Source organism: Harpia harpyja, chromosome 1 (assembly GCF_026419915.1).
Source record: "Harpia harpyja isolate bHarHar1 chromosome 1, bHarHar1 primary haplotype, whole genome shotgun sequence".
Lineage (NCBI taxonomy): Eukaryota > Metazoa > Chordata > Aves > Accipitriformes > Accipitridae > Harpia > Harpia harpyja.
The window spans coordinates 102,532,309-102,554,986 of NC_068940.1; the positions used below are offsets into that span (position 1 = coordinate 102,532,309).

The 22,678-nt window shown below is 44.9% G+C and overlaps 1 protein-coding gene across 1 annotated transcript in view; it reads left to right on the forward strand.

Annotated features, from left to right (window-relative positions):
- ACVR2B (activin A receptor type 2B) overlaps positions 1-22,678 on the forward strand; it is a 106,656-nt gene that overhangs the window by 63,336 nt on the left and 20,642 nt on the right. Inside the window, exons 2-5 of the mRNA XM_052807462.1 lie at positions 15,623-15,830; positions 19,553-19,662; positions 21,029-21,180; positions 22,307-22,450. Coding sequence (XP_052663422.1) covers positions 15,623-15,830; positions 19,553-19,662; positions 21,029-21,180; positions 22,307-22,450 — 614 coding nt within the window. The remainder of the gene's footprint in view (positions 1-15,622; positions 15,831-19,552; positions 19,663-21,028; positions 21,181-22,306; positions 22,451-22,678) is intronic.

Genomic DNA, 22,678 nt, shown 5'->3' on the forward strand with positions numbered 1-22,678 from the left:
CTTTGTCTCTCCTTCTTTAGGCAATATCGTCTTTGGGAGGAGACTAGCGCAGTGAGGACCAGATGTGTGTTAAGCCCTTGGGGCCATATTGAAATGCAAATGGAAATGAAATAGTGTATTACTTCCAAGAGCAGTAATGGTGGTATATAAAGATGAAAATGCCATGTTGGTAGATCATCAACATCAAAAGGGGATAGCTGGGTATCAGCCCTGCTGACAATGCTTTGTCCTGCTGGGAAACCTGCATGCAATGCAATGTTGTATTTGGGGTTTTGAGGTCATTGTTACACAGATTATTTAAGCCTTGATGCATTTTTAGCTGGACTTTGTCTAAAGAATAAACATAGCCAGGGCTGTTTTCCAGTCATCAGCTAAACAGCCGGATCGAGGGCTTGAGTCAGCGATCCTTGCAAAATGTTACTGGCTGTCTTCTAAAAAAATTTCCTAACACTTTTTGCTTTTGAAAATGTAATCGTGCATAAAGTGATGCACATTATTTTTGCTTCGTAAATGATTCTGGTGCCTGGACTCTGTGTGTGTGTGTGTGTGTGTCTTGGCTCTGCTTCTCACTTGTGTATATGGTGCTTTGCTTCCTGCACGCATCCATGTATGCCTGAGATGGCAACCTAAAGATGGGAGTAGACCTCTTCCAAGAATAAAAGAGCTTAATTATCTCCTTCTGAAAAACCCGTGGCACAGGGATAGGAGTTACATTTTTTGCTACTCTAGGGACGTGTGGCTTGTATCAGCATAACTAGCCTGTAGTCCCTATCCCACTAGAAAAGCCTGCTGTAAACAAGGGACTCCAGCTCTTGCTGCAAGGCTTGTAGGTCTGCCCTTGCTTTTGATTCAATCTGTAGAACTGCTTTTCAGTAGAAATGCTGGTATCGTTCAGATTTCGCAGCGAGATAGCTAATGCCCATTAGTTATCCCATGCTAGAAATATACCTTCTATGGCAAGGAAGACAATATGTTAATTCCTCGCTATGCTGAGATCAAAGGTGGTTGTGAGACACCAGCTTGGACTGAGCACTACGGTGACTTTTCCGCTCTGCTTAGATTTTTCAAAACAGTGTAGTGGCTTGTAGATACTTAATTTGAGACATTTTAAACACTTTTTTGTCCCCTCAAGGATCAGGCACCTTTTCAAGATAGCTTAGGCTGGCTGCCCTGCATGAGAATCTTTACTCCCTTTGAAACTCTTGGCCCACATCTTCTTCCAGAATACAGCCGGGCAGGCACGGCGGCTGCTTCTGCTTCAGTGTAAAGGTCACTTATGATGTGTTGTTAATGAATAATTACTACTGCATGCTTCCCTCTTTAAATGGCAGGGGCATCCTTGCTACATAAAACATTAAAAACTTGTTAAGATGGAAAATACCAATGAACAGATGAAAACCCTGCGCAAAATTTCTGTCCATTGGGAGATGGTTTCAAGCGTTGCTCCACAGGGGAGTGGGGATAGGCTCTGGCAGGGAGGAGCTTGTGGAGACGTTGTGTCCTTCTCCCAGCAGCTGTTGGCTCCAAATGGCACTTCTGGGCTCGGGGCAGTTGTTCAAAGGGATTGGGTTCCTCGAATCCCAACATGAAAAGAAATGCAGGCTGTCTGGATAGGTCAAATGGAAATCAAGAGCAAAGCCACAGTCAATAACGTACTGTGTTTGGTTTACCGGTAGGTGCTTGGGTCTTGCAACATTTGAAGTATTTTTAAATGTTGTTTTATAGTTTGAAGATATTTAGTATAGGAACTGGACAATGGGCAGACTGGGCCAGAACAGAAGCCCATCCAGTGGCCTGACCCTATCTATTGCCAAAAGGTGCCTGGGGAGGAACGGCAGAACAAGTAGGCGCGCATGGTTCTTCTTAAAACATTATGGGGCATCTTCTGGGAAGGGGTTCCCCGCATCGCCTGCCCTTTGCGTGAGGAACGGCCTTCTCCAGGTTTGTTTTGAACCTGAACCGCACCATCTGTGATTGTTTCACCCTTCATCACTTGTTTCACTCTCATCAGTTGTCTCACCCTTGCAAAGTAGGGGCCATCTTAGAGATGGAGGAGATTGGTCAGCAATGTTGTTCTCCAGTTTTAATTCAACACGAAGAAGAGTTCATCTCTTAGTGCTCACCAGAGGTCCCGGGATAGCTAGAATAATAGGTTATGTTTTCCTGGCATTATTATATTAAAGAAAGTGAATCCTGTACTAGAGTATTTATATTGAAAAGCTTGAACTCTGACGTGATACTCGCAGGAAATGTGTACATGTAGCGGTGGGCTGAAACTCTCCTATAGTCTTTATCTTTGCTCTGACCTCAAAAAGAAAGATATGAAAGGTGGAGAGTTTCCCGTCCTTGTTGCTGCCTTGCCTGGGGCAGGTGTGTTCACCTGCTTGTTGGTGTGGAAGCAGACGGACGGTCCTGTGCTCTCCAAAAAGTTATTGAAAGCTTTGTTTGCTCTTCTCTGATGGCTGCAACGCCTTACCAAAGTTCAGGAAAATTGGCTGAAGAGCACTGAGACCTGTGTGTTCAAACCTAGTGGGTAGTGTAGTGGTTTTATTGCTCAACCAGCTGCTGTCATAGTGAAGCTTTTCACATTGCCTTGGAATTTTTTATTATTTTATTTAGCAAAAAATGGAATTTCTTGGTGGTATGTCTTCCATTTCTGTTCCTGCTGATTAACAGGTGTCTACAGTAATGCCTCGTACAGTCCCTTTTTATTAGAGAGGTGGGAGTATTTTGCATGCCTGTGTCCCCAGGTATATCTGAACAGGGGGAGGCAGTGAGAAGATGTGTTCAGGGTTGCAGTTTGCTCATCTCTGTGTAGCTGCCAGACCTCTGTGTGTATGTTCCTGCAGGCACCTCTCTCATCTTATCAGTGATGCGCACAGAGGTGAACAAGTCCTTATTGCATCTTGTTGATGAAGCTCTGGAGGAGAAAGGAAGGGGTTTGACTGCAGCCTAAAATGATCATGTTGCAGGTTATGGAGGGAGTATTTGAAAGATTTTTTGCAAGGTGGTTTACACAAGAATGAATTGATCCTTGGTTACCCTCTTAGTGAAATCTGGAGGAGAAGGAAGAGAAAGAAATGTAAAGTATCTTCAAATTTTTGGAATGTTTTGCTCTGTCAAGGTCAAGGTCTGAGCTACTCTCTGGTATCAGGAAAGGTCTCTGCACTGAGAGGTCAGGTTAGTAGAGGGAGGATTTATATAAAATGATTGCTTAGAAATTCAGCTAGATCTTATGTAGTGCTTCGGACATCAATGCCTGTTGATAGTCCTTTTTAACTACAGGGAAACCAAGGCGTGACAAGTCAGGGGTGACTTGGGGCAGTTAGTGGCCTTGTGGTGGAATCAGGATGGTGGCTTTGGCAGCAGAGTGGTGCAGGGTGCTCTGGGTCACAGCTGGTAACACTCAACATGATGAGAATCACCAGGGATCAAGCGTCCTCTTGTCACCACAACAGTAGTGTAATCGAGGCTGACAACCATATACTGTTGTTTTTCTTTCAGAGACCCAACTGTCTCCATTATAGAATCATAGAATGATTTGGGTTGGAAGGGACCTTTAAAGGTCATCTAGTTCCAACCCCCACCTGCCATGGGCAGGGACATCTTTCACGAGACCAGGTTGCTCAGACCCCCATCCAACCTGGCCTTGAATACTTGCAGTGATGAGGCATCCGCAACTTCTCTGGGCAACCTGTTCCAGTGTCTCATCACCCTCATCATAAAAAAATTTCTTCCTTATGTCCAATCTAAACCTACCCCCTTTCAGTTTAAAACCATTGCTCCTTGACCCGTCACTACAAGCCTTGGTAAAAGCCTCTCTCCGTCTTTCTTGTAAGCCTCCTTTATACATTGAAAGGCTGCGATAAGGTCTCCCCGGAGCCTTCTCTTCTCCTGGGTTCTTGTTGCATTTCCAGTGATAAATCCATCTAAATACTTGTGGTGTCCCAGAAAATGCCCAGGCAAGGGCACCTCCATCTCCTTATTCTCATACATCAGCATCTGAATACGTGGGAGCAGTATCAGAGATGGGGCTTGTGGAGATTCCCACCTATCTGAGGTTAGGAAATTGTCTAGGAGTACAGTACTGAATCTTAGAATATTACTTTATGTTGTTTTGCGTAATATTGGAGCCTGGTCACCATGGGAACGGGCGTCTAAATAGAAAGTTGAACTGGAAGGGAATGTACCCAGTTTCTGGGGTGGAGCTGTTGAGCTCGTGTCATCCAGAAAGCTTGGACACGGATGGAGGGTAAGTGCTTCTGCTTCCATGCCATGTGCGCACTGTGGTCCAAAGTGTTTTAGTCTTCCTTATGGCTTGAGAAAACTATAAAACACCGGGAAGGAGAAGATCTGTCCAAGATCCAATTATTTTATTGCTTTCCACTTGTGAAACAGGCAGAGTTTCAACTTTCTGGGACAATCTGCTTAGAAACATTTTTATTTCAAAGTGGAATCCGGATGCCAGTGAGCGCATGTAATCAAGATGAAAGCTGATAGGTGACTTTATCCCCCCCCCCCCCCCCCCTTTACATAATATCTCTTCAGCATCTCTTTTATAACTTGTCTTTAGAGAATCACTGCAGTTATCCAGCCGTTTCTTCCGTGCCTTTCATTATTGTAACAGAAACAATCACTGGAAATTGCATGATGGTATTGGATTGTGCTACATTCCTTCCTCAGGTCATTTGACAGGAGCTTTTTTCAATAGACCCAAAGGAGAAAGGTACATTTCTGTAAACATGAGACAAGTCCTAGATGTGCTGTAGCCGCTTGGGAGAAAACTCCATTGTAAGAGAGGCTTTTAAAATTGCTCATGTGGGATTTGCCATTAAAAGCGTAAAGACGGGAGAAATGGACTTCTGATTCAGCTGACAACTTGCTTCTCATCCTCTGAAGAATTTTAGGAATGTCTTTACTTCCTTTTGGAGGGCTTAAGGCTAGTGTGTGATTGCAAGGGCTAGAATGTTGCTTTTCTTCCTGCCTCCCTTCTCTTTCAGGCTAGGTTCAGCTGCCTTTGCATGCTTTGACTGAAGCTTGTTAACTCTTGAAATACCGCTGTACCCTGGGAAAGAAGCTTTTAAAAGTCAGTAGTTTCTTCATTTGCAAAACTTGAATGATCTGGAGATCTAAGATGTAATGTAAAAGATGTTGCTTGGTTAAGGAGTTATCAAGTATTTTCATACATACTGCTGTGGGCTGAACTGAGGAAACTGATTGGGATGTGGTAACGCATGCTTGTCTTTCATCAGTGTAACACTGGCTGTAGATTGTGCTAGTGCTTGTTTGTGCACTGTACTTCGATCATATTCTTACCCTTTGAGCTAAAATGCACCAGGGTGTCAGAGCATCAGTGATTGCTTACGTGCTGGGGAACGCAGGTCGGACTGACAGCTAAAATTTGCATGTTTTATTCTCTAGAACATGGAGAAATACGTGAATTTTGTCATACTGTATTTTGTATAATAAGTGAATGGTCTTTGCCCAAAAGGGCTTAATTACCCATCAGTACATCGAACTCTGAAGCGCGCTGTAGGCAGCTGTGGGCTTTGCTGCGACGCAGGGCTCTACGGAAAGAGCTGGGCAAGCATCCCCCACGCGGTCCCACAGCATTTCTTCTTGCTGAAGCCCTTGGTTCCTCTGAAGCAAAAGTTTGGTTTTCTCAGGTGAATAAAGTAGAGACCCCAATTGGGATCAGCCAACAAATGTCCATCATCACACTGGAACTGAGGTTTGAACTTACACATCTAGTAAGATTTTCCCTCTGCCACTGCCTCCCCTTCAGCTGGCTGGCGAGGAGAAGCTTAATGCCTGTCAAGCCATGGAGTAGCAGAAAAGTAATCTTAGAAAGCTGATTCCTAGATAGAGAGAATCTTCTTCTACTGACAGAGTTATCAAATTAATTCTTCCCTGAGTTCCCACTTGCTCATGTAATCTGCTGATTGAGTGAGTCATCTCTGTGGTGTATTTGAATTTTGGTCAATGATGGAGTTTAAAACAGTGATTTTGAACCCTGTCCCACAGTTCAGAGTGATTGTGCTTTTTTTGTTTCCTTTCTTCTTCCACCCTGCTGAGAAAACTGCCCAACTTTGAGCTTTAATTATTCAAGTGGAAGAGGGTGGCAAGAAGACAAACAAATATCATTTAGTTCTTGGGGGCACGCTTTCCTGATGCTTGACCTTTTGGACTTCCAACATCTTCTTGTCCATTTACATGCATTACAGTTTTTCCAATTACCAGTGAATTAAATTTGGAATTGTGGTATTTGGAAATGTCAAGCAGAATCAATAGAAAAGCACTTGGGGCCCAATCTTAGTAGACTCAGCACATTTTAAAGCATGTTTGAAATGTCCCTGCTGATAAATCTCAGAGGACCACATGTAGATTATGAATTGAGGTGCTGCTTTTTGGGTACCGAAGCTCTCTGTGGCTTGCCAGGTGTGCTGTGGTGTGTTAGACACACATCAGTCTCTCCCTGGAGAAGAGCTTAGAAATCAGGAGCTCTGAAAGGCATTTCTGCTGGTGGCAGCGGCACGGCAGGATGAGGACGGTGGGATGGAGCAGGCACACATGAAAGAGCTGAGAAAGGTATTGCCACATGGTTATTGCTGTTCCTTAAATCTCTGCGCTCCACAAGGAGATGCTCCCGTATCCTCATCCCTTTGCCTGGAAGGAAATTTCTTTTGCAGGCTTGCTTTGAAAGCTTTTCAGAACTTCGCTGTGTGGGGGGAAAATATTTACGAACATACGTGATTTCACTTCCTCCTCCCATGCTCTTTGGAGACCTCATGCTGGCTCCCGAGGAGAATGAGAGAGAACAAATGATTATGTTTTAAATGTCATTTCAGAATTTGCTGCATATTTTACTTAGTAATTTGTGGCATCTGGTCAAAATCTGCCCTCTGTTTGATTTTTAGGAGTACAGTTGGAAATATCTTAATCTTGTAATTAAACTCTAATATTTTCTGTCACTGAGGCTGCAAAGTTTGGGAGCTAAGAAAACCTTCTTAGTAGCTTATTTGCACCGTGCTTAGCCCACAAGGGTCCATTTTTCATGCCAGAGAGTAGTCATTGCTGTTACAAGCCAAATAAACGGTCTGCTTAATGCTTTTATAAATGCACACCTCAAATTTAAGAAAAAAAATAATCTCAATAACTATATGCTTGTTTGAAAACTCGTGGTCTGGGGGGAAAACACCTCTTCTCTACGGAAATCCTATACGGAGCAAGGCGTTTTCTTGGTGTAGGGGTGCAAAGGAAGGCAGGAGGTGTCTCCTAAAGATCAGGGTGGATGGAGGAGAGCGGCTGGCATTCACCTGCCATGCTTGTGGCAGAGGTCCTGCGCGAGGTGGCATCCTTGGGGACAGTCACACAGGGATAGAGACAGCAGCTCAGCATCTCGGGCAGTTTGGATGGGCGATCTGCAGCTTCACGTGTTCTCCTCCACCCCGCGCCGCATGCAGGCAGGCAGTCGGTCGTGGGGCCCTTTTTGGATGCATAACTTTCTGTTCATCAAGGCTGACTTGATTTTGTTTTTATCCTCTTGGGTGTAGCGGAGGAGTGTGTATCTGTATTAAAAAAAAAAAGAAGAAGAAATTAGGCCTTTTTTTGTGCATTATTACTAATCCGGTTTGAGCTCTGCTGTCCAAATTGCCTCATTTGTGACCCAAAGTGCATTTAAACATGAACTGCAGAAGCACCACGGCATTAAATGCTTTTGATTGATCTCCCTGATGGTTTTATTAAAGAACTAAAACCTTTTTTTGGGGACACAGATACAGTTAGTGATGCGAAGGGAGAAATCTAATTACATTTTGGCTTTGTCCTTAACTGAAATGCTACAAAATAGGATTTTTCTAATGGATAACTAAAATGATCTCTTCTTTAAATAAAATATAGAAATGACCGGCTGAGTTTGAGTAAAAAATGCACTGCTTCCAAAAATTGATTAACTGCTGGCAAGGTTTCTGTCCTGCCGCACGCCAGTCCAGCCGGTGACCTGGCCAAACCTCCTTGGATCGCTCTGCCTGGCCAGAGGAATGATTTACTAAACCTTTTCCTGAATGATCCTCCCCTTTGGGCCAAGAGATTAATCTCATCAGCTCTGTGCATGCGTGCGTGTGTGTGTGCACACTCAGGATTTCACTAAATCGAATAACATTGTCATCTCACTCTGCTCTGTCTTCCCTAAACAGGAATTTGCCTGGTTTTATGGATTTGTAAGGAGCTGGGTTGCTGCATGTCCTTCTCCAGATCCTTCTTCTATCCACCCTGTTCCACTTAAAATACCAGGGAAATTATTCAGAAGAATTAAACCTTTATTGCATCCTTGCCCCGAGCTGGTAGTAATGACTCTTAAAACATGCTCCCTATATTTTACAAAACAGGTTTTACTAGCAGTTTGGGGGAAAATTCTAATAAAGATCTAATTCTTTTGAATAATATCCTTGTTATCTTTTACTGACTTAAGCCCAAGTTAAAAAAGAGATATATGGGGGGGGGGGATTGCTACACAGATGTCCGTGGAAGCTGTGAAGCGTGAGTCATGGTGTGAATATAGAAGCCCTGAGTTGTCATCCCTGGTGAGCAGGGAGGATGTATTTCTTAATATTAAAGTTCCTTTTTTAATTTTAAAAGAAAATGACTTAAAGCCTCCTGTCCTTTTGAGACTGGTTGTCAATGGCATCATTGCAGGTTACCATGGCAATATATGCTGAGATAATAGATTAACAGCCATTGATTGACTAGAAAACTTAGAGCTCTTTTATCGTGGGATATGCCAAATGTATTGACAGAAAACAAAATTCAAAGTAATATCTTCCCTTGGCGGTACACTCTTGCTGTTCTCGGTGTTGCACGGGCCCAGTTTTACCTGATCTGGCTTAAGAATCAAAATATTTTGCAATAGTCAATGCTTTACCAGGTTTTTTTCAATTGGCCAGGGCAGTGCCCATCCCTGCATCCAGCCATCTGGAAGGGGCAAGCCTCGAGTGTTTGATCGCTCTGTGCCTGGGCACGTGCTGGCCATGGAGGTCTCCAGAGCGGGTCTTGAAGGTTTGGCTTGAAAAAGGGGCTCTGCAGAGTTAAGGGCTTGTTTCTGTTCCATGGGGCTCTGCCGTTTCAAGGCTTGTGTGAAAGAACAGGGGAGTCTTTAAATCCTTGTGTACAGTTATGTACTTAACCACAGATGTCATCGCTAGTTTGATGCTTTGCCTAAAAACGTATTTAGACGCTATTATTTAAGTACAGCAGGAATGAAATCACCCCGCTTGGGGAATAAGTGCTGGAGCAACACTTCCTAATTGCAGATTCATTATCGGCTCTGTAGAGATGCAACTGGGTGGTCTCTCCAGAGCAACATTTTCCAAACTTTCTCCCTTACAAGCCCTCCTCCGGCTTGATGTTGGGATCTGAAGTGCTAGCATCAACTATTTGAATTTCTTTAATTTGCAGCCCTGCGCATAACTCCTGGGCAGGTATCTGGGAGAGGAAGAGCTGCGGGGCAGCAGCCCTCTTTCCCTGCCTTTCCCTCCCCACCAGTGCCTCCCAGCGTGCTCTACGCGTGCGTAGATCGTGGTTCCCCCACTGAAGGTTGTGCCAAAATTCAGTCCCGGGTTCAGAGGTGGCCGGTTTAGCATCCCGGCAGGCGCTGAGCAATGGGAAGGAGCGGGCTGAGCTGGCACTGAAGTGGCTCATCCCAGCAGATGCTGGGCTGCAAGGTAAGCGCCCAACAGCCTCTTATTTCCCAGCTCTGCTCAACTATGCTGCGGTTTGAGGGATAGCTCTTGAAAACAAACCCAAACCTCAAACAAAGGGCCCGACTTTCATAATCACACATGCAAGAATGCATCCGCAGTTGCTTAATTGCTACATGCAATTACCCTCCAAATTAGAGGGCAATTACCCCAATTCAGTGTACAATCTCTGTCATTTTATATTATAAAATTACATGTACAAATAGCTATATAGGGACATAACTAAGTGTTTGCAAATAACTTCAGTTCCATACACAGTTTCATATATAAAGCCCGGTGGTTTTGACAGTTAGGCAAACAGACTGTCTGGTAAATCACTCAGTGTTTATGCAGACTATTTTGACACATCCCATCTTTTCGTATATACTTTCATTTTAGGTTTTAAAAAGGGGACAGGCAGAGATAAAGAGCTGAGATTTATAGCAGCCTTCAGCCTTGGGGAAGATATTCCCCATGTATCTAATTATGAGTTAGGAGCCCAGCAACTGCTAACACCTAGGCCCAGAGTTGCTACACTGGATCTTGGCTATAATTTAGCAGCTGTTGGATAATGACACAGCCTCGGTGATCTGTCAGCAGCTCCAAATTAGGAGAGCAGAGTTTAGTCTCAGATCAGCAACAAGGTCCCATGCCTCAGCAGGCTGAAGTCCTTCAGTTCAAGAGGACCCTTTTTAATGAGCTCCCTCTGTGCCTTGCGACTCCTAAGTAGAGGAGAGAGGTCTTCCCATGTTGCACGGTGTTTCAACTGCTCTTGCCATCATTACATGCCTTGGTAGGTGCTGTGGGTCTTGCTCAGCAAAGTCCTGGTGATGCTTCAGTCACCTGGAGCAGAAAATTGACCCAAGGGAATCGGTGTAATGATAGTTTTTCAGGACTGGAGTAAAAAAGTTGACTTCCACCCCAAAAACAGGGGGTGGTGGGTAGCCTCCCTCTGCCTTCATGATGTGTTGGGAGTTATTTGGGCTTGGTGGTGTTTTGTGTAAAGGTATTTGTGTGCAGCTTCGGTTCGAGGAAGGTGTTGGGAGAAGCCACGCTGCGTCATCCCTGAAGTGCTGGGTGGATGCAGTGGGATGCCAGAAACCCATCTGCTCCTGCAAAGCCTAATTCTTACTTAGACTTCAATTTCAAGCAGGACTTCAGAATTTATTCCTTAAATGACTATTTGTGGATTGTGGTATTGAAATGTTTATTATTTTCACCCAGCTGCTGACACGAGGCTCTTTTCCATGGAGGGAACTGGGGCTGATAGCAGGCTGCGCTGCTGGAGATGCCACACTCCTGCCTGATGTGCATGCTCCTGGTTTGCTTGCTCAGCATTTTCTGCAAAGCGCTGCCTATGCAGCGAGGCGGTTCTGCCTGCGGTAGTTTCTGCAGACATGGTTGAAACATCTCTACAAAATGCATACGAGTGGCAGGGGCCAGCAGATTCCACCTGTGTTTGTACCTCTTGCATGTACCTGATGGGAGTCCCCGCTGGGTGGGAAGTAGCTTTTTTTTTTTTTTTTTCCAACTTTTGTTTTGTGGCTGGTGGAGTTGGCTTAGGTGGGAGGGGAACGGGGGCCCAATGAATTAAACCAAGTTCCGACAGCAGCCTTCCAACACTTGCTTAACAAATATTTTATATCTTGTTACGCCCAAGTCCTGTTGACTTTCTGCCAAAAGCTAAGCATGTATGTCCTTACCAGGCAGTGCCACCAAATGAAGGAGGTCAGGAGCTTTCCTGCCATGTGCCAATGCTGGCATGAGGGAGACAGCAAGAGCATCGTGGTGATGGAAGGGCAGGACTGGGGGGACGCAGCCCCATTAGTCCATCTCAAGCTGTGGTTTGTGACTGCACCCAAAGGCTTCTGTTTCAGGGAAAGCTTTTTGTTGCCAAAATTAATCTTGTCCCTTCCCTCAGCTGCTGAGGTTTGGTTCAGCACCTCCCTTGAGCCAGGTTGTGCTGCTGGGTGTTGAGGGAAGCCCACTCAAGTCCAACCCAACCCTCGTTGCGCTAATGCATCAGCTGTGTCCGGTGGAAGGAGACAAGTGCTTCCTGCACCCATTTTGGGGCAATACCCTCCAATTTTTCTTGCAACTTGAAATGAGAAGCAGGACGTGGTCGATCTGTGCCTCTTCCACCTGCGTTGCTCTGCAGAAGTGTCCAGCTCGATGTTTCTTACAGAACTCCGGTGGCCTTGGGGGAATGGGCACTTCCGTACCCATTGCCCAAGGGGGAAAGAAGAGGCAGGAAGAACTACATGGCTTCCTGGAGATGCAGGAGCTCAGATTTCCTCCTCTTAGTCACCACCACCCCACCGTTCTCCCTCAGAGAGACAAAACCCTGTTTCAGTTCCCCCTTCCTCCATTCAGTTGAGGGTTTTAATGCAGTGAGCGCAGAGAAGGCAGTTAGCTACAAACTTTGGTCTCTGTGTGATCCATTACAGAGCAAGGAGCGAGTGTTTCTTGATGAGCTAAAGCAGCAGGTAGATTAACACCCAGTCCTGGAGCTGTGCCCCTTCCTGCTGAGACCATCTTGGGCACAAACAGGAGGGTTTCTTGCAGTCCTGAGTGCCCAGTGGGATGAGGATCCTTACCAAACAGCTTTTTAAAAAGATCTGAAAGCAAGTAGCAAACACACAGGGTTTTAAAGTGTCTCCTTAATGCAAGCATCCTTTGGAGCTGTTTTAAGGAAAACATGCACGTATTTAGTCATCCAAAACTTTATACATGCTTTTATTCAATTCATCTAAACTTTGACAGCAGGGGAAAAACTGAGAAAGGCCTTTCTCCTGGCGCGGTTGCTGTTTGCCGAGTTGGGTTTGTGTGTTTGCAAGCAGATCTTAGTCTTCAGCTGAAACTTGTTCCAGAAAAGACGACTGTCTTGGGGGAAGGGAGCCTGCGCTCAGCACAGGATTTAGCAGATTCGGTTTGCTGGTCCCAGAGCCGATACAGCTCCTGCTTCACATCTTTTTAACATTCCCTTTTCAAAGCACAGTGGAAGCATCAAATCTCACTGCAGCTTTGTGCATTGCATTGGCCCTTGTTGCAGGTGGAGAAAACAGAGGCTACACAATATTGCTCGAGGTTACAGACGGAGGTGGCTGAGCCAGGATTAGATTTTGGGGCTGTTTCCCAGGCAAATGGTTCATTAAACCTTCCTGCTTTCTGGGAGATGGAGTTGGGGAGGGGGAGGAAATTTCCATCTGGGGATTTTGTTTGGGATGATGGAAATGATATTACAAAATGTATTTCAAGGACTGGACCAGAAGGTGATAGTGAGTATTAGGTATCAGCTGGAAGCCGTGTGTAATATTATAATGAAGCTCAGATATTTACTTATTCTTTTATAAATAAAAAGATATCACCCTTCCTGCACACAAGACAATGCTCCTTTGCTTTCCTGCTGATTTAAGCAGTATTTAGCAAAAAAAAAAAGATGCTTAATCTGCCCTAACAAAGCGTGGTGTAAGTATCAAGAGAACAAATATCAAGGCTTTAACAAGGAGTGTCAATATTGACAGTATTCTGTGTTGAGGGATATTGGTAGGTTGTTTTTATTATAGTAAGCAACTTGTCAGAGGAAAACTCAGATGGAGCTTTGCAAGTGCCGATAAAACCTGCAGGTGCTATTGAAATTGAGCTCTTGTTCGTGTGTGCTTTGAATATAATTTCCAGTTTCAGAAGTCAGCTTTATGACTTTCTCATACCCCTCCTCCCTTGCAGTCTCTCCCACGATGCAGATTAAACATTCTTCCCCCCAAAAAGTTACTGAAGGATTGAACACCTCTTCAGCTTGCAAAGACATCTTCCTAGGCTGATGAGTTTGCTCCGTACCATGAAAATTACCCACCACTGAGTCCAGGTGTCAGTATCAGGAGCAGGTTGGACACATCACCCCTAGCTTGTGCAGAAACCATGGTTTCTCCTGCAACCTTCTTGCAGTTCTGCTCTGTGCAAGGTCATCTGCACTCCTTGCTTGACACCTGTTGGCAGCAGAAGGTTGATTCCTTGCAGCAGATGAGGCTACATTGAATAGCTTGAATGCAATCTCTAGCTCAAGTGCCATCTCTAAAGGGCTCTCCATGCACTGCAAAATTGGAGGTGAAGCCTGCCACCAGGTAGCAGCTTGGAGACTTGGCAACTTGAGGAGTTGCAGGCTGTGGAAAGGCAGGTCAGGCTCCCCCTGGCATCACGTAGGACAAATCGTTTAAACTTGGTGTGTTGAATCTTCAGCTGGAAGTAACACTCCCTTCTCTGGCTGGGTGTTGTGAGGGTACTTACATCAGTAGTGGATGGGTGTTCAGGTATGGAAATGATGAACCTACAGAAGGTATCCGAGACCTGGAGCCGGTGCCTGTGCCCAGGCTGGGTGTTTTCTCTGCTGGCTGTAAGCCACTCGCTGCTTGGTGTCTTATGAGGACTGAATTGCATCACCTTGTAGACACTTTTTAGAACTGGCTGGTTTGCCGTGTTGAGTGGGAATCACAGGTTGGGTTGCATTTAGATTGTCCAGACATGGCCTTGACTGCCTTAATCTCGACGTTAAAGGTTGCATGGTCTTTGGAGAAGATAGAGTCATGAAAGCACTGCAAAATTTTCCAGCCAGAAACTTAGTTCTGCACTTTGTAAAGGTCTGGCTATTCTGGGAGTGCAGCACTTTCATTTCACCATCCTGCGGGACCCATTTGTGTTTTCTACCCAGTTGTCAACACATTTTATTGGGATACCTATGTTTTCCATGATTGCAATCCATCAAAATAATGGCCAGGTCTGACCTTGCCTTAGGTTGGGTAATCCCAAAGAGAGATGGCTGCACGGCGTCTCAGGATTTACTAAATCACGAGCTTCATGGTGCCTTTTCTAGTTGTCTGCTTACATGTCATGTTTGTTTCATTCTTCTCATTTTAAACTAATCCTCAAAATGCCACAAAGCAGAATAGTTCTAAATGAAGAGGATTTATGAGGCTTAGGACAAAACAGGTCACCTGCAGATACCAGTGTTCCCTTACTTGACTCCATTTTTAATAGACGTGTCGATAATCAAGTTTCAGTTCTATGCCATGGTGGCTATGGGGGAATCGTTTTACTTGGGGCAGTAGGAACTCCTCGGTCCTTTGGTACAAGGCTCTAAGAGGGGAAAGACCCACAGACTACAGAGACTCCTTTGTTTGTGGTGGCCAAATGTCCATTTGGGTGGCCAGAGTTGTTTGGGAACAGAGTTGCTTTTTGCTGAAGGTCTTGCGTGGAGAGGCAGCATGAGCTGTGTCAACTGCAGCTAAAAACATGGCACTGTATCATATAGAGACTTATCCAAATAAGCCTGAACTGGGTTCTAAGTGAGGAATAGGCACTGGTCTGGCCCTTCTCTGCAGGATGAATATTATCTAGTCTCAGTTACATCCTACCCGCATAAGAAACCATTTATTTTTAGGTTGTGTTTCCCAAAATAGCAGTGGAGAGGGAGAGTAAATCCAGTGTGTGACATCCCAGCAAGCGGCAGGTAGCACCCTGGAAGGCTGTGTTTCCTAACCAGGGTTTCTGTGGTTAGAAAATACTGTGTATAGGTTGCCTTGTACATCCCTCTGTTAGGGTCCTGTGGGTGAAGCACTGGCCAGACGAAACCTGAGGGGGGTCTCAGCTGGGCTCTTGACTTCACTATGAACTCCTGTTGTGAACCTAGACAAACCTGACCTCTCCGTTCCCCACCTCACACCAGCAAGGGAGAATAACCCTCCGCACCATGCTGAAGCTCACATCGATGAGCTGTTTAGCTCCCGGGGAGGCAAACGTATGCATCACCTAAAGCATAGCCACGTGGAGATATGTCTCCCGGGATCTGTTCCTGATTTTGCTTGAACGTACTTGGGGTTTGAATTTTGCTTCAGGACCGGGCCATGGGGAGGCTGAGACAAGGGAATGCATTTACTACAACGCCAACTGGGAGTTGGAGAAGACCAACCAGAGCGGCGTGGAGCGCTGCGAGGGAGAGAAGGACAAGCGGCTCCACTGCTACGCCTCCTGGAGAAACAACTCAGGCTCCATCGAGCTGGTGAAGAAAGGCTGCTGGTTAGACGACTTCAACTGTTATGACAGGTAATAGCCTAACTGGTTTTTCTGAATGTAGGTTTAATTGCTTCTCTAAGTGCAAAGGCTCACGATTTTTGCATCGAGGAAAAGAAAGTAAGTCCAAGTCAATTGGCCCATTCATCCCCTGTAATTACTTCGGTTGCTAGTGCAGCGCTTCGAATTGTCACTTATCTGCCTTGACTTTCTAAATAGAAGCTGCAAAAGGCACTTTTAGGGTTTTTTGTTGTGGGTTTGGTTTTTTTTTCCTTAGCAAAGCTTTGATAATTTTGGCATGCATTGAAAAACGTGTCCTGTACCATCAAATAACGAGCAATATGTTTTTCCAAGAGCATTTGGCGATACAAAGGAAAACTTGGAATCATTTGGAGCTCTGTAGAAAAGCACAGGTGTCTGGGGATGGTTAGAGGTAGAGATATTCTGGCATTTGTGATGTTGCAAAAAGTTTCACTGTTCTTCGGCTGAGTTGAGAGGCCAGGAGAAAGAGTGGGGGAGCAAAAGCAATACGCGTGTTTGTGTGTCACTGCCTGCAGCGAGCTGAAAAGGAGCGAGGTTTTGTAGTACGAAGGCTCCAGCCTCATTAAATAGCTGGGAAAATAAACTAGTCTTTTCTCATTTCCCTTGATGCAATTCTACAGAGGGGAAAGAACTACAGCTTAAGAAAATAGCCCTCTGAACTTTTCACAGTTTAAAAGGACAATGTTCTGTAGCTCTAGACTCAATGTTTCTGTTAAAAAAATCCCAATGACCAACCAACCAACCCAAACCCAACCTTTTTCAAGAAGGATTAACAGAACATAAAATTCAAGGATTTGCCTTTATATAACACCAATGTAGGTTGATCTCACCTTTGCGCAATTCTCAGCTGCGCATCTTTGTAGCTTCTCATTCCAAAAGTTTTTTAGGATATCAGGTCCTAAGCTGTGGGGCTTAAGCTGGGACTGGATTTGTCCCATGGCTGGAGAGTTTTCTCCCTTCGGTGCTGTACACTATCCCTGCTTTTGTGCCCGTTATCTTGTCCTGACTGTGAGTTGTTCCTCATCTTCCTTCTATTATTAGCGCTGGGGTTACTTTCCCACCACACCTATTCCCTTGCCAGTTGCGCAGTCAAGCTCTATATATAGTTAAATTTTTATTCTTTCCTGATAAATCAATCCTCCTTGGCCCATTAGTCATCTTAATGCCGATCCTTCTGAGAATAGAAGGTCGCTCTAGTTTCCTACTTCCAAGCAGAAGTGTTTACTGTAAACAGATTTCTCCTTTCAGTGCCTGCTCTCGTATACAGTGACACTTGTATTGTCACTGAGTGTCTCTATGCAGGGATGTAGTGGTTCTTAAACTTTGTCATAATATGTTGCTCTGTTACAGTGATAAAAAGTTTCCAGGGCTCCTCACAAGCCTTTTTGCAGCCCCGGGGTTGAGCATCCATTATCCTGCAGCCTGATTCTTCAAAGCCGCAGTTCCAGGGCAAAGCTAAAAGATCTTCTGAGAATTAACAAACAGTACAAGTGTTGAAAGCAACATTTGAAATAAAGGTTAGCTTTAATTAAATAAAGGCTGTTTAAATGCAGTCTTTTTTTTTTTCTTTCCTTCCCTTGAATGCCCTCAGCTGTCTTTCATGCAGGTAGTGTTGCATCCCAAGGTGGCAAAAATGGCTAAAAAGGTGATTTTTTGATCTACGGTGCTGTGCTGACACCCTTTTTGTCTGTCTTCATTACCTTTGGATGCCAAGCTCCTGGGTGCAGCCTCAGGAGATGCACCTGTACCTCTATCTGCAAAAGTGTCCCCTGGATGCAGGACACGGTCCTATTCTGCCGGGCTGCAGCTCCTCTCGGAGCAGAGGCAGCACGTGCTGGTACGTGCCAAGCGCTGCCTCCTTGTCGCTGGAAGGTGAAAAATTCAGGAATGCAGGGGTTAGGACACTGAGGGTGATGGCTCCTTACTCTGTTTTTTATCTTAAGGAAACAAGAACGTGGCACATGTATGTTTAAGGTTATAGGAAAAAGGTAGTGTTGAAAAATCGACTTGTGTGCTCTTCATTTATTTACACAGCCCCACCGGAGAGGTCGTGTTCACATTCCCTTGAAGAGCACGTGAACCGCTACGAAACATGCCCTCGCTGCCATAGAAAAATGTGTCGTTCTCTTCCACTGTCTCATTTGTAATATTTGCTAAGTATAACATGTCATATGTACCTGGATGGCTGCCCTGAGCGCACACCAACTCAAAGACAGGGATAATGAATTGCAGATGTGGAGCAGGCTGTTTTCACTCATTAGCTTGATTTCTTAACCAACAGATTTAGCAAAGGATGTGTTTTCTCTTGAAGACTCCAATACTGATGCTGTTAAATCCAAAGGGCTTGTTATCTGATTTTACGAAAAAGCATCTGGAAACATTGCTTAACTTGTTGAAACATCTTTGTTCATTTGAATAAGTCAAATAGCTGCTTTTTTTCTTTGAAGTTTAAAAAAAGTAAAAGCCTGAAAAACAAACCAAGTGCTTCCCAGCTGAGACATTGCAGGAGACATTTTGGCTATAGCCACTTTTTTCCCCCAAAAGGAATAAAGCACTGAAAACTACCCGGCGTTATGATTGAAGAGAGCCCTTTCCATTCTTCTTGTGGCAGTATGTCAGTGATACCACAGAAAGGGAGGCTTGGCATGGGTTCATAAATGAGTAATAATGTCAAACACATATGATTGTTTTGCTACTTCCTCCGAGTGGTCGAAGGAAGGAAGTTATGCATATAATTTAGCTGGGCTTCAGGAAATAGTTTGGTACAGTTCTCTGTGGAGAGCAGCTCTGCAACCCTAATAACCAAAAGCAGAGGGTAACGTAGCAAAAGGTGGCAGGGAAGGGAAGCAGGCATTTAAGAAAGAGAAGGAAATGACTCCTAGAGCACTGCGAAAATCACTGCATGTCTCTTTTGGCATTGATCTGTGGGAGAGGGAGGATGTGTGGAAGTGGAGTTGGTCTGATCTGTGAAAGTCCCCTAACGCCTTGCACAGTGTGGAAGGAAACCTCAGTGCTGAGAAGGCTGTAGCGCTACCTGGATAACAGGCAAATACAAAAAACGAGAGCTGCAACCTGATTTTCTTAAAGGCTTTTGTGCAGGAATAAGTTTTTTAAAGGAGAGAGAAATGGCATTTGGAAATTAAACCTTATTAAAAAAAAACAAAACCAAAACTTGCAGCCTCCCTCCTGCCTGCAGCAGGACTGTTGCTGCTGGTGTCTGGTGCCCTTCTAGTGCATAGTTAGTGATGCTCAAGGCTTTGAGAGCAGTCTTAGCTCAGCCCTCATCATATGTGCTTTATGGCACAATCCTTAATTGCATGATCAAATACTCCTCTGCCCCAACAGCATACATACGGGCTGTGGGAAAGACATTGTTCTTGGGAATGAGGCATCTCTCCATTGTTTTTCTGCTTCTCATTCAGTTAGCGGCAGCGGCTGTTATTTATTACTCGCCATCTAATGCCTTCAGTACATATGGAAGCATTTGTTTCCTTTACGGTCTTTTCAAGGGTCTTTGCTATCCACTGGGGTATTTGAGTGCCAAGTTGTTTTCTGTAAGTGGAGACTGCCGATCTGTACAGCACAGCAGCAGGAGAAGGCGCGTGGAGAAGGCAATTTGGGACAGGTTTGCTCCCAAAGACAAGAGGCAGGAATTGGCTGACTTTGTTTTTTTCTCTTCCCTTCCTCGCCATGTCTGTCCCTCCCTGACGCAGGCAGGAGTGCGTAGCCACAGAAGAAAACCCTCAAGTGTTTTTCTGCTGCTGCGAGGGCAACTATTGCAATGAGAAATTTACCCATTTGCCTGAAGTCACTGGCCCAGAAGGTGAGTGACTAGGTGGATGGGGAGTTGGGGTCTCTTCCTCTAGGCCCAGTTGGTGATGACTTTGAGTTGTTGGATGTTGAGCAAAAAATGCATCCGACAGGATATGAAGTACCATTTTGGTTACAAAGTCCAGAAATCCTTCTGCTACGGTTCTTTAAGAATAGTTTTTTAAGGTTGTTTCACTCTGTGGGTAAAGTGTGTTGCATCAACACCTCGGATACCATCAGTAAGGATTAGGTTTTCTTTATGGTGGATGTTCACAGTGGGATATTACAAACCAAAATGCAGCACAAGGGGAAGAGGGCAAAGTGATTTATACAGCATGGATCAAAACTCAAACTCTGAAAAGGTATTTGACGCCTCCTTCATTAATTTTCATAGGTTACAGGTCTCCAAATACCATGAGCATCTGGGATTTTTGCATTTGATTGCTATATTGTTGGTCTGGGAATTGAAAGGGAATGGGTGTGTGTGTCAGCTTTCAGAGTTTGTGGATATACGTCAAGGAAGAAAAGTAATAGCAGGTTCTTCTTCAGAGGCTAATAGAAAAATGATGATTCTTGTAGCTGTATGCTTGCTAAAGTAGCATTCAATAAAAATTATTAAAGCAGATGGATCTTTTCCTTAGGAGGATTTCTTTTGCTATCAACTACCTACATTTACTGAGATGTTCCAGTAGACCATTATCAGATTTTCCTGGGCTTTCCTGTTAGGTTTTTAATTGTTTACATGGGTTTTATTATCTCCTGTTGTTAATGTACCCGTAGCAACCTAGTAGAAAATATTCTTTCTCTCACAGTTTTTTGTTTAATTTGGCAAGTCTTGCTATTTTTTCCTTCCCTGCCTCCAACATAGCAACATGGCTCCATTTAGTATTCCCATTGTTTGTGTCTCAACTGCACTGATGTAATTTGGAACAAGAACTACTGTGGGAATAGTGCATTTAATTGTGGCTCCGGCAGCATTTTACTAAAAACTTGACATCTTGTCAATCACTGTAAAAGGCAAAGCAACGCTGTGAGGGATTTCGTGCTCGCTTAATACATTCGGAAGGGTTAAGAGGAGGAAATTTTCTGCTTTTACGTATCCCAGCAAGAAATACCCATCTTAAATAAAGGTCAGATGAAGGCTCGGCTTGCAAAGTGTGGTTTGGACCATTGTAACTCCATTACTAATAGCCATATGGAAAAAAGTAGACCGCAGAGCCTTGTGAATACTGTTGGATGGGATGGGACATGCCACTAAGCATTGTCAACTTTGGAGTAGAAGGAAGGATGGGGTTTGGTTGCATCTGGACGTGTAGCTGACAGTGCTGTTGCATGCCTGAAGGGTCGTTTCCCTCGTTTACCCTGCTGTTTTCTCACAGTCATATATGAGCCGCCGCCGCCAACGCCCTCCCTGCTCAACATCCTGGTGTACTCGCTGCTCCCCATCGCTGTCCTCTCCATGGCCATTCTCTTGGCCTTCTGGATGTACCGTCACCGCAAGCCTCCCTATGGGCATGTCGACATTAATGAGGTGAGGGAGTCGCTCCCCTTTATTTGGACCTTACAAGAGGCACGGAGGCTGCTCGGTATATATTCACATCCACTTTTGCTTCACTCTTTTTGGGTGGCCTAACTTCTCTTCTCTGTCTTTTTGAAGTTGGTGGTACAGTTGGCCTCTGTGGTGGTGTTTGCAGCCCCTGTGAGGCTGATGCGTTTAGACGGGGTTATCGCCGTGTCCAAGATACCTAAGGGATGGAGTTACACAGCCCTGCTTGGTGGCTACCCTTCCCTCCAAACTCTCAAACCCATTGCCTGATTTCAGCCAACTGCAGTGGAGAAGAGATCAGAGAGATGATAAAGTTCCTACCTGCTTTATGGGGCGAGGGGAGATGCTTTCCCTGTTGAAGCTCAGTTTTTATGAGCCATTAGAGAATGCATGCAGGAGGTCATCCTCATGGCCCAAAGCCATCAGGAACTGGTCCTTGCTGGCTCTGCTGTGCCCTGCGCCTTCTGGTTCCTTCTGAAGAGCGAGCAGCTACCTCTCCCTCCCTCCTCTGCCCACTACAGCCCATACTGTGAACATTTCCCATCTGAAAGCAGCACAGAGCTCCAGCCCCACACGTCCTGCAGGGTTGTGTTGTTCTCCTGGACAAATGCAGAGTTTAAACAGATACGATCTTTATGATGCTGACAGACCTGTTTATTGCCCATTGCTAGGGTTATGTGAAACACACCTAATGAAGTGCAAAGCGGTGGGAGGTTTTAGGTGTAGCTGGCTGTTGGGTCACAAAGATCAAAAAGTTCCTACTTTTGGCAGGAGGTAGCCTTGAGGTCATCGATGTTTTACAGCCCAAAATAGCTCTTGCTTTGAAAACATAGGAGAATTCAGGCTTTGCCAGAGGATGGCAGGCAGTAGTTTGACACACAAAGTGACCCTTGGAGGTGTAGATTGTTATATATGTTCTCTACAAATACCCTACAAAGCAATATAGGGAATTTGGGGTTGCTCGTGCTGCAAACGGTACATCTAAATAATTTGTATTAAATAAGATGTCACTTCTTTACGCCGCTTTCCCCATATGCAATCTCTCCATTTTTCCCCTCCCTTTGTTTTACAGTCCAGCTTCAGCTGGTGACAATGTTTTTCTCTCATGCAGGACCCCGGCCCACCACCCCCTTCTCCCCTGGTTGGCCTAAAGCCTCTGCAGCTCTTGGAGATCAAGGCGAGGGGACGCTTTGGCTGTGTGTGGAAGGCTCAGCTGATGAATGACTACGTAGCAGTGAAAATCTTCCCTATTCAGGTGAGAAGGGAATTGCAGTAGGTTCTCACTCACTGGGCTTCCTCACCGGGGCTGAGATGCTCTAAGTGCCGATGGAGGTGCTTTTAAGACCATAACAAAGATGCTTTTGGACTCTTCTGCTGGGGGAAAAAGTTCAAGGACCTTCCTACGCTTTTCTCTATGTTATCTCATTACCAAATGCTTCCTGTAGTAGTAGTTGTTGCAAGAAGGGCAATAACAAGCACATTT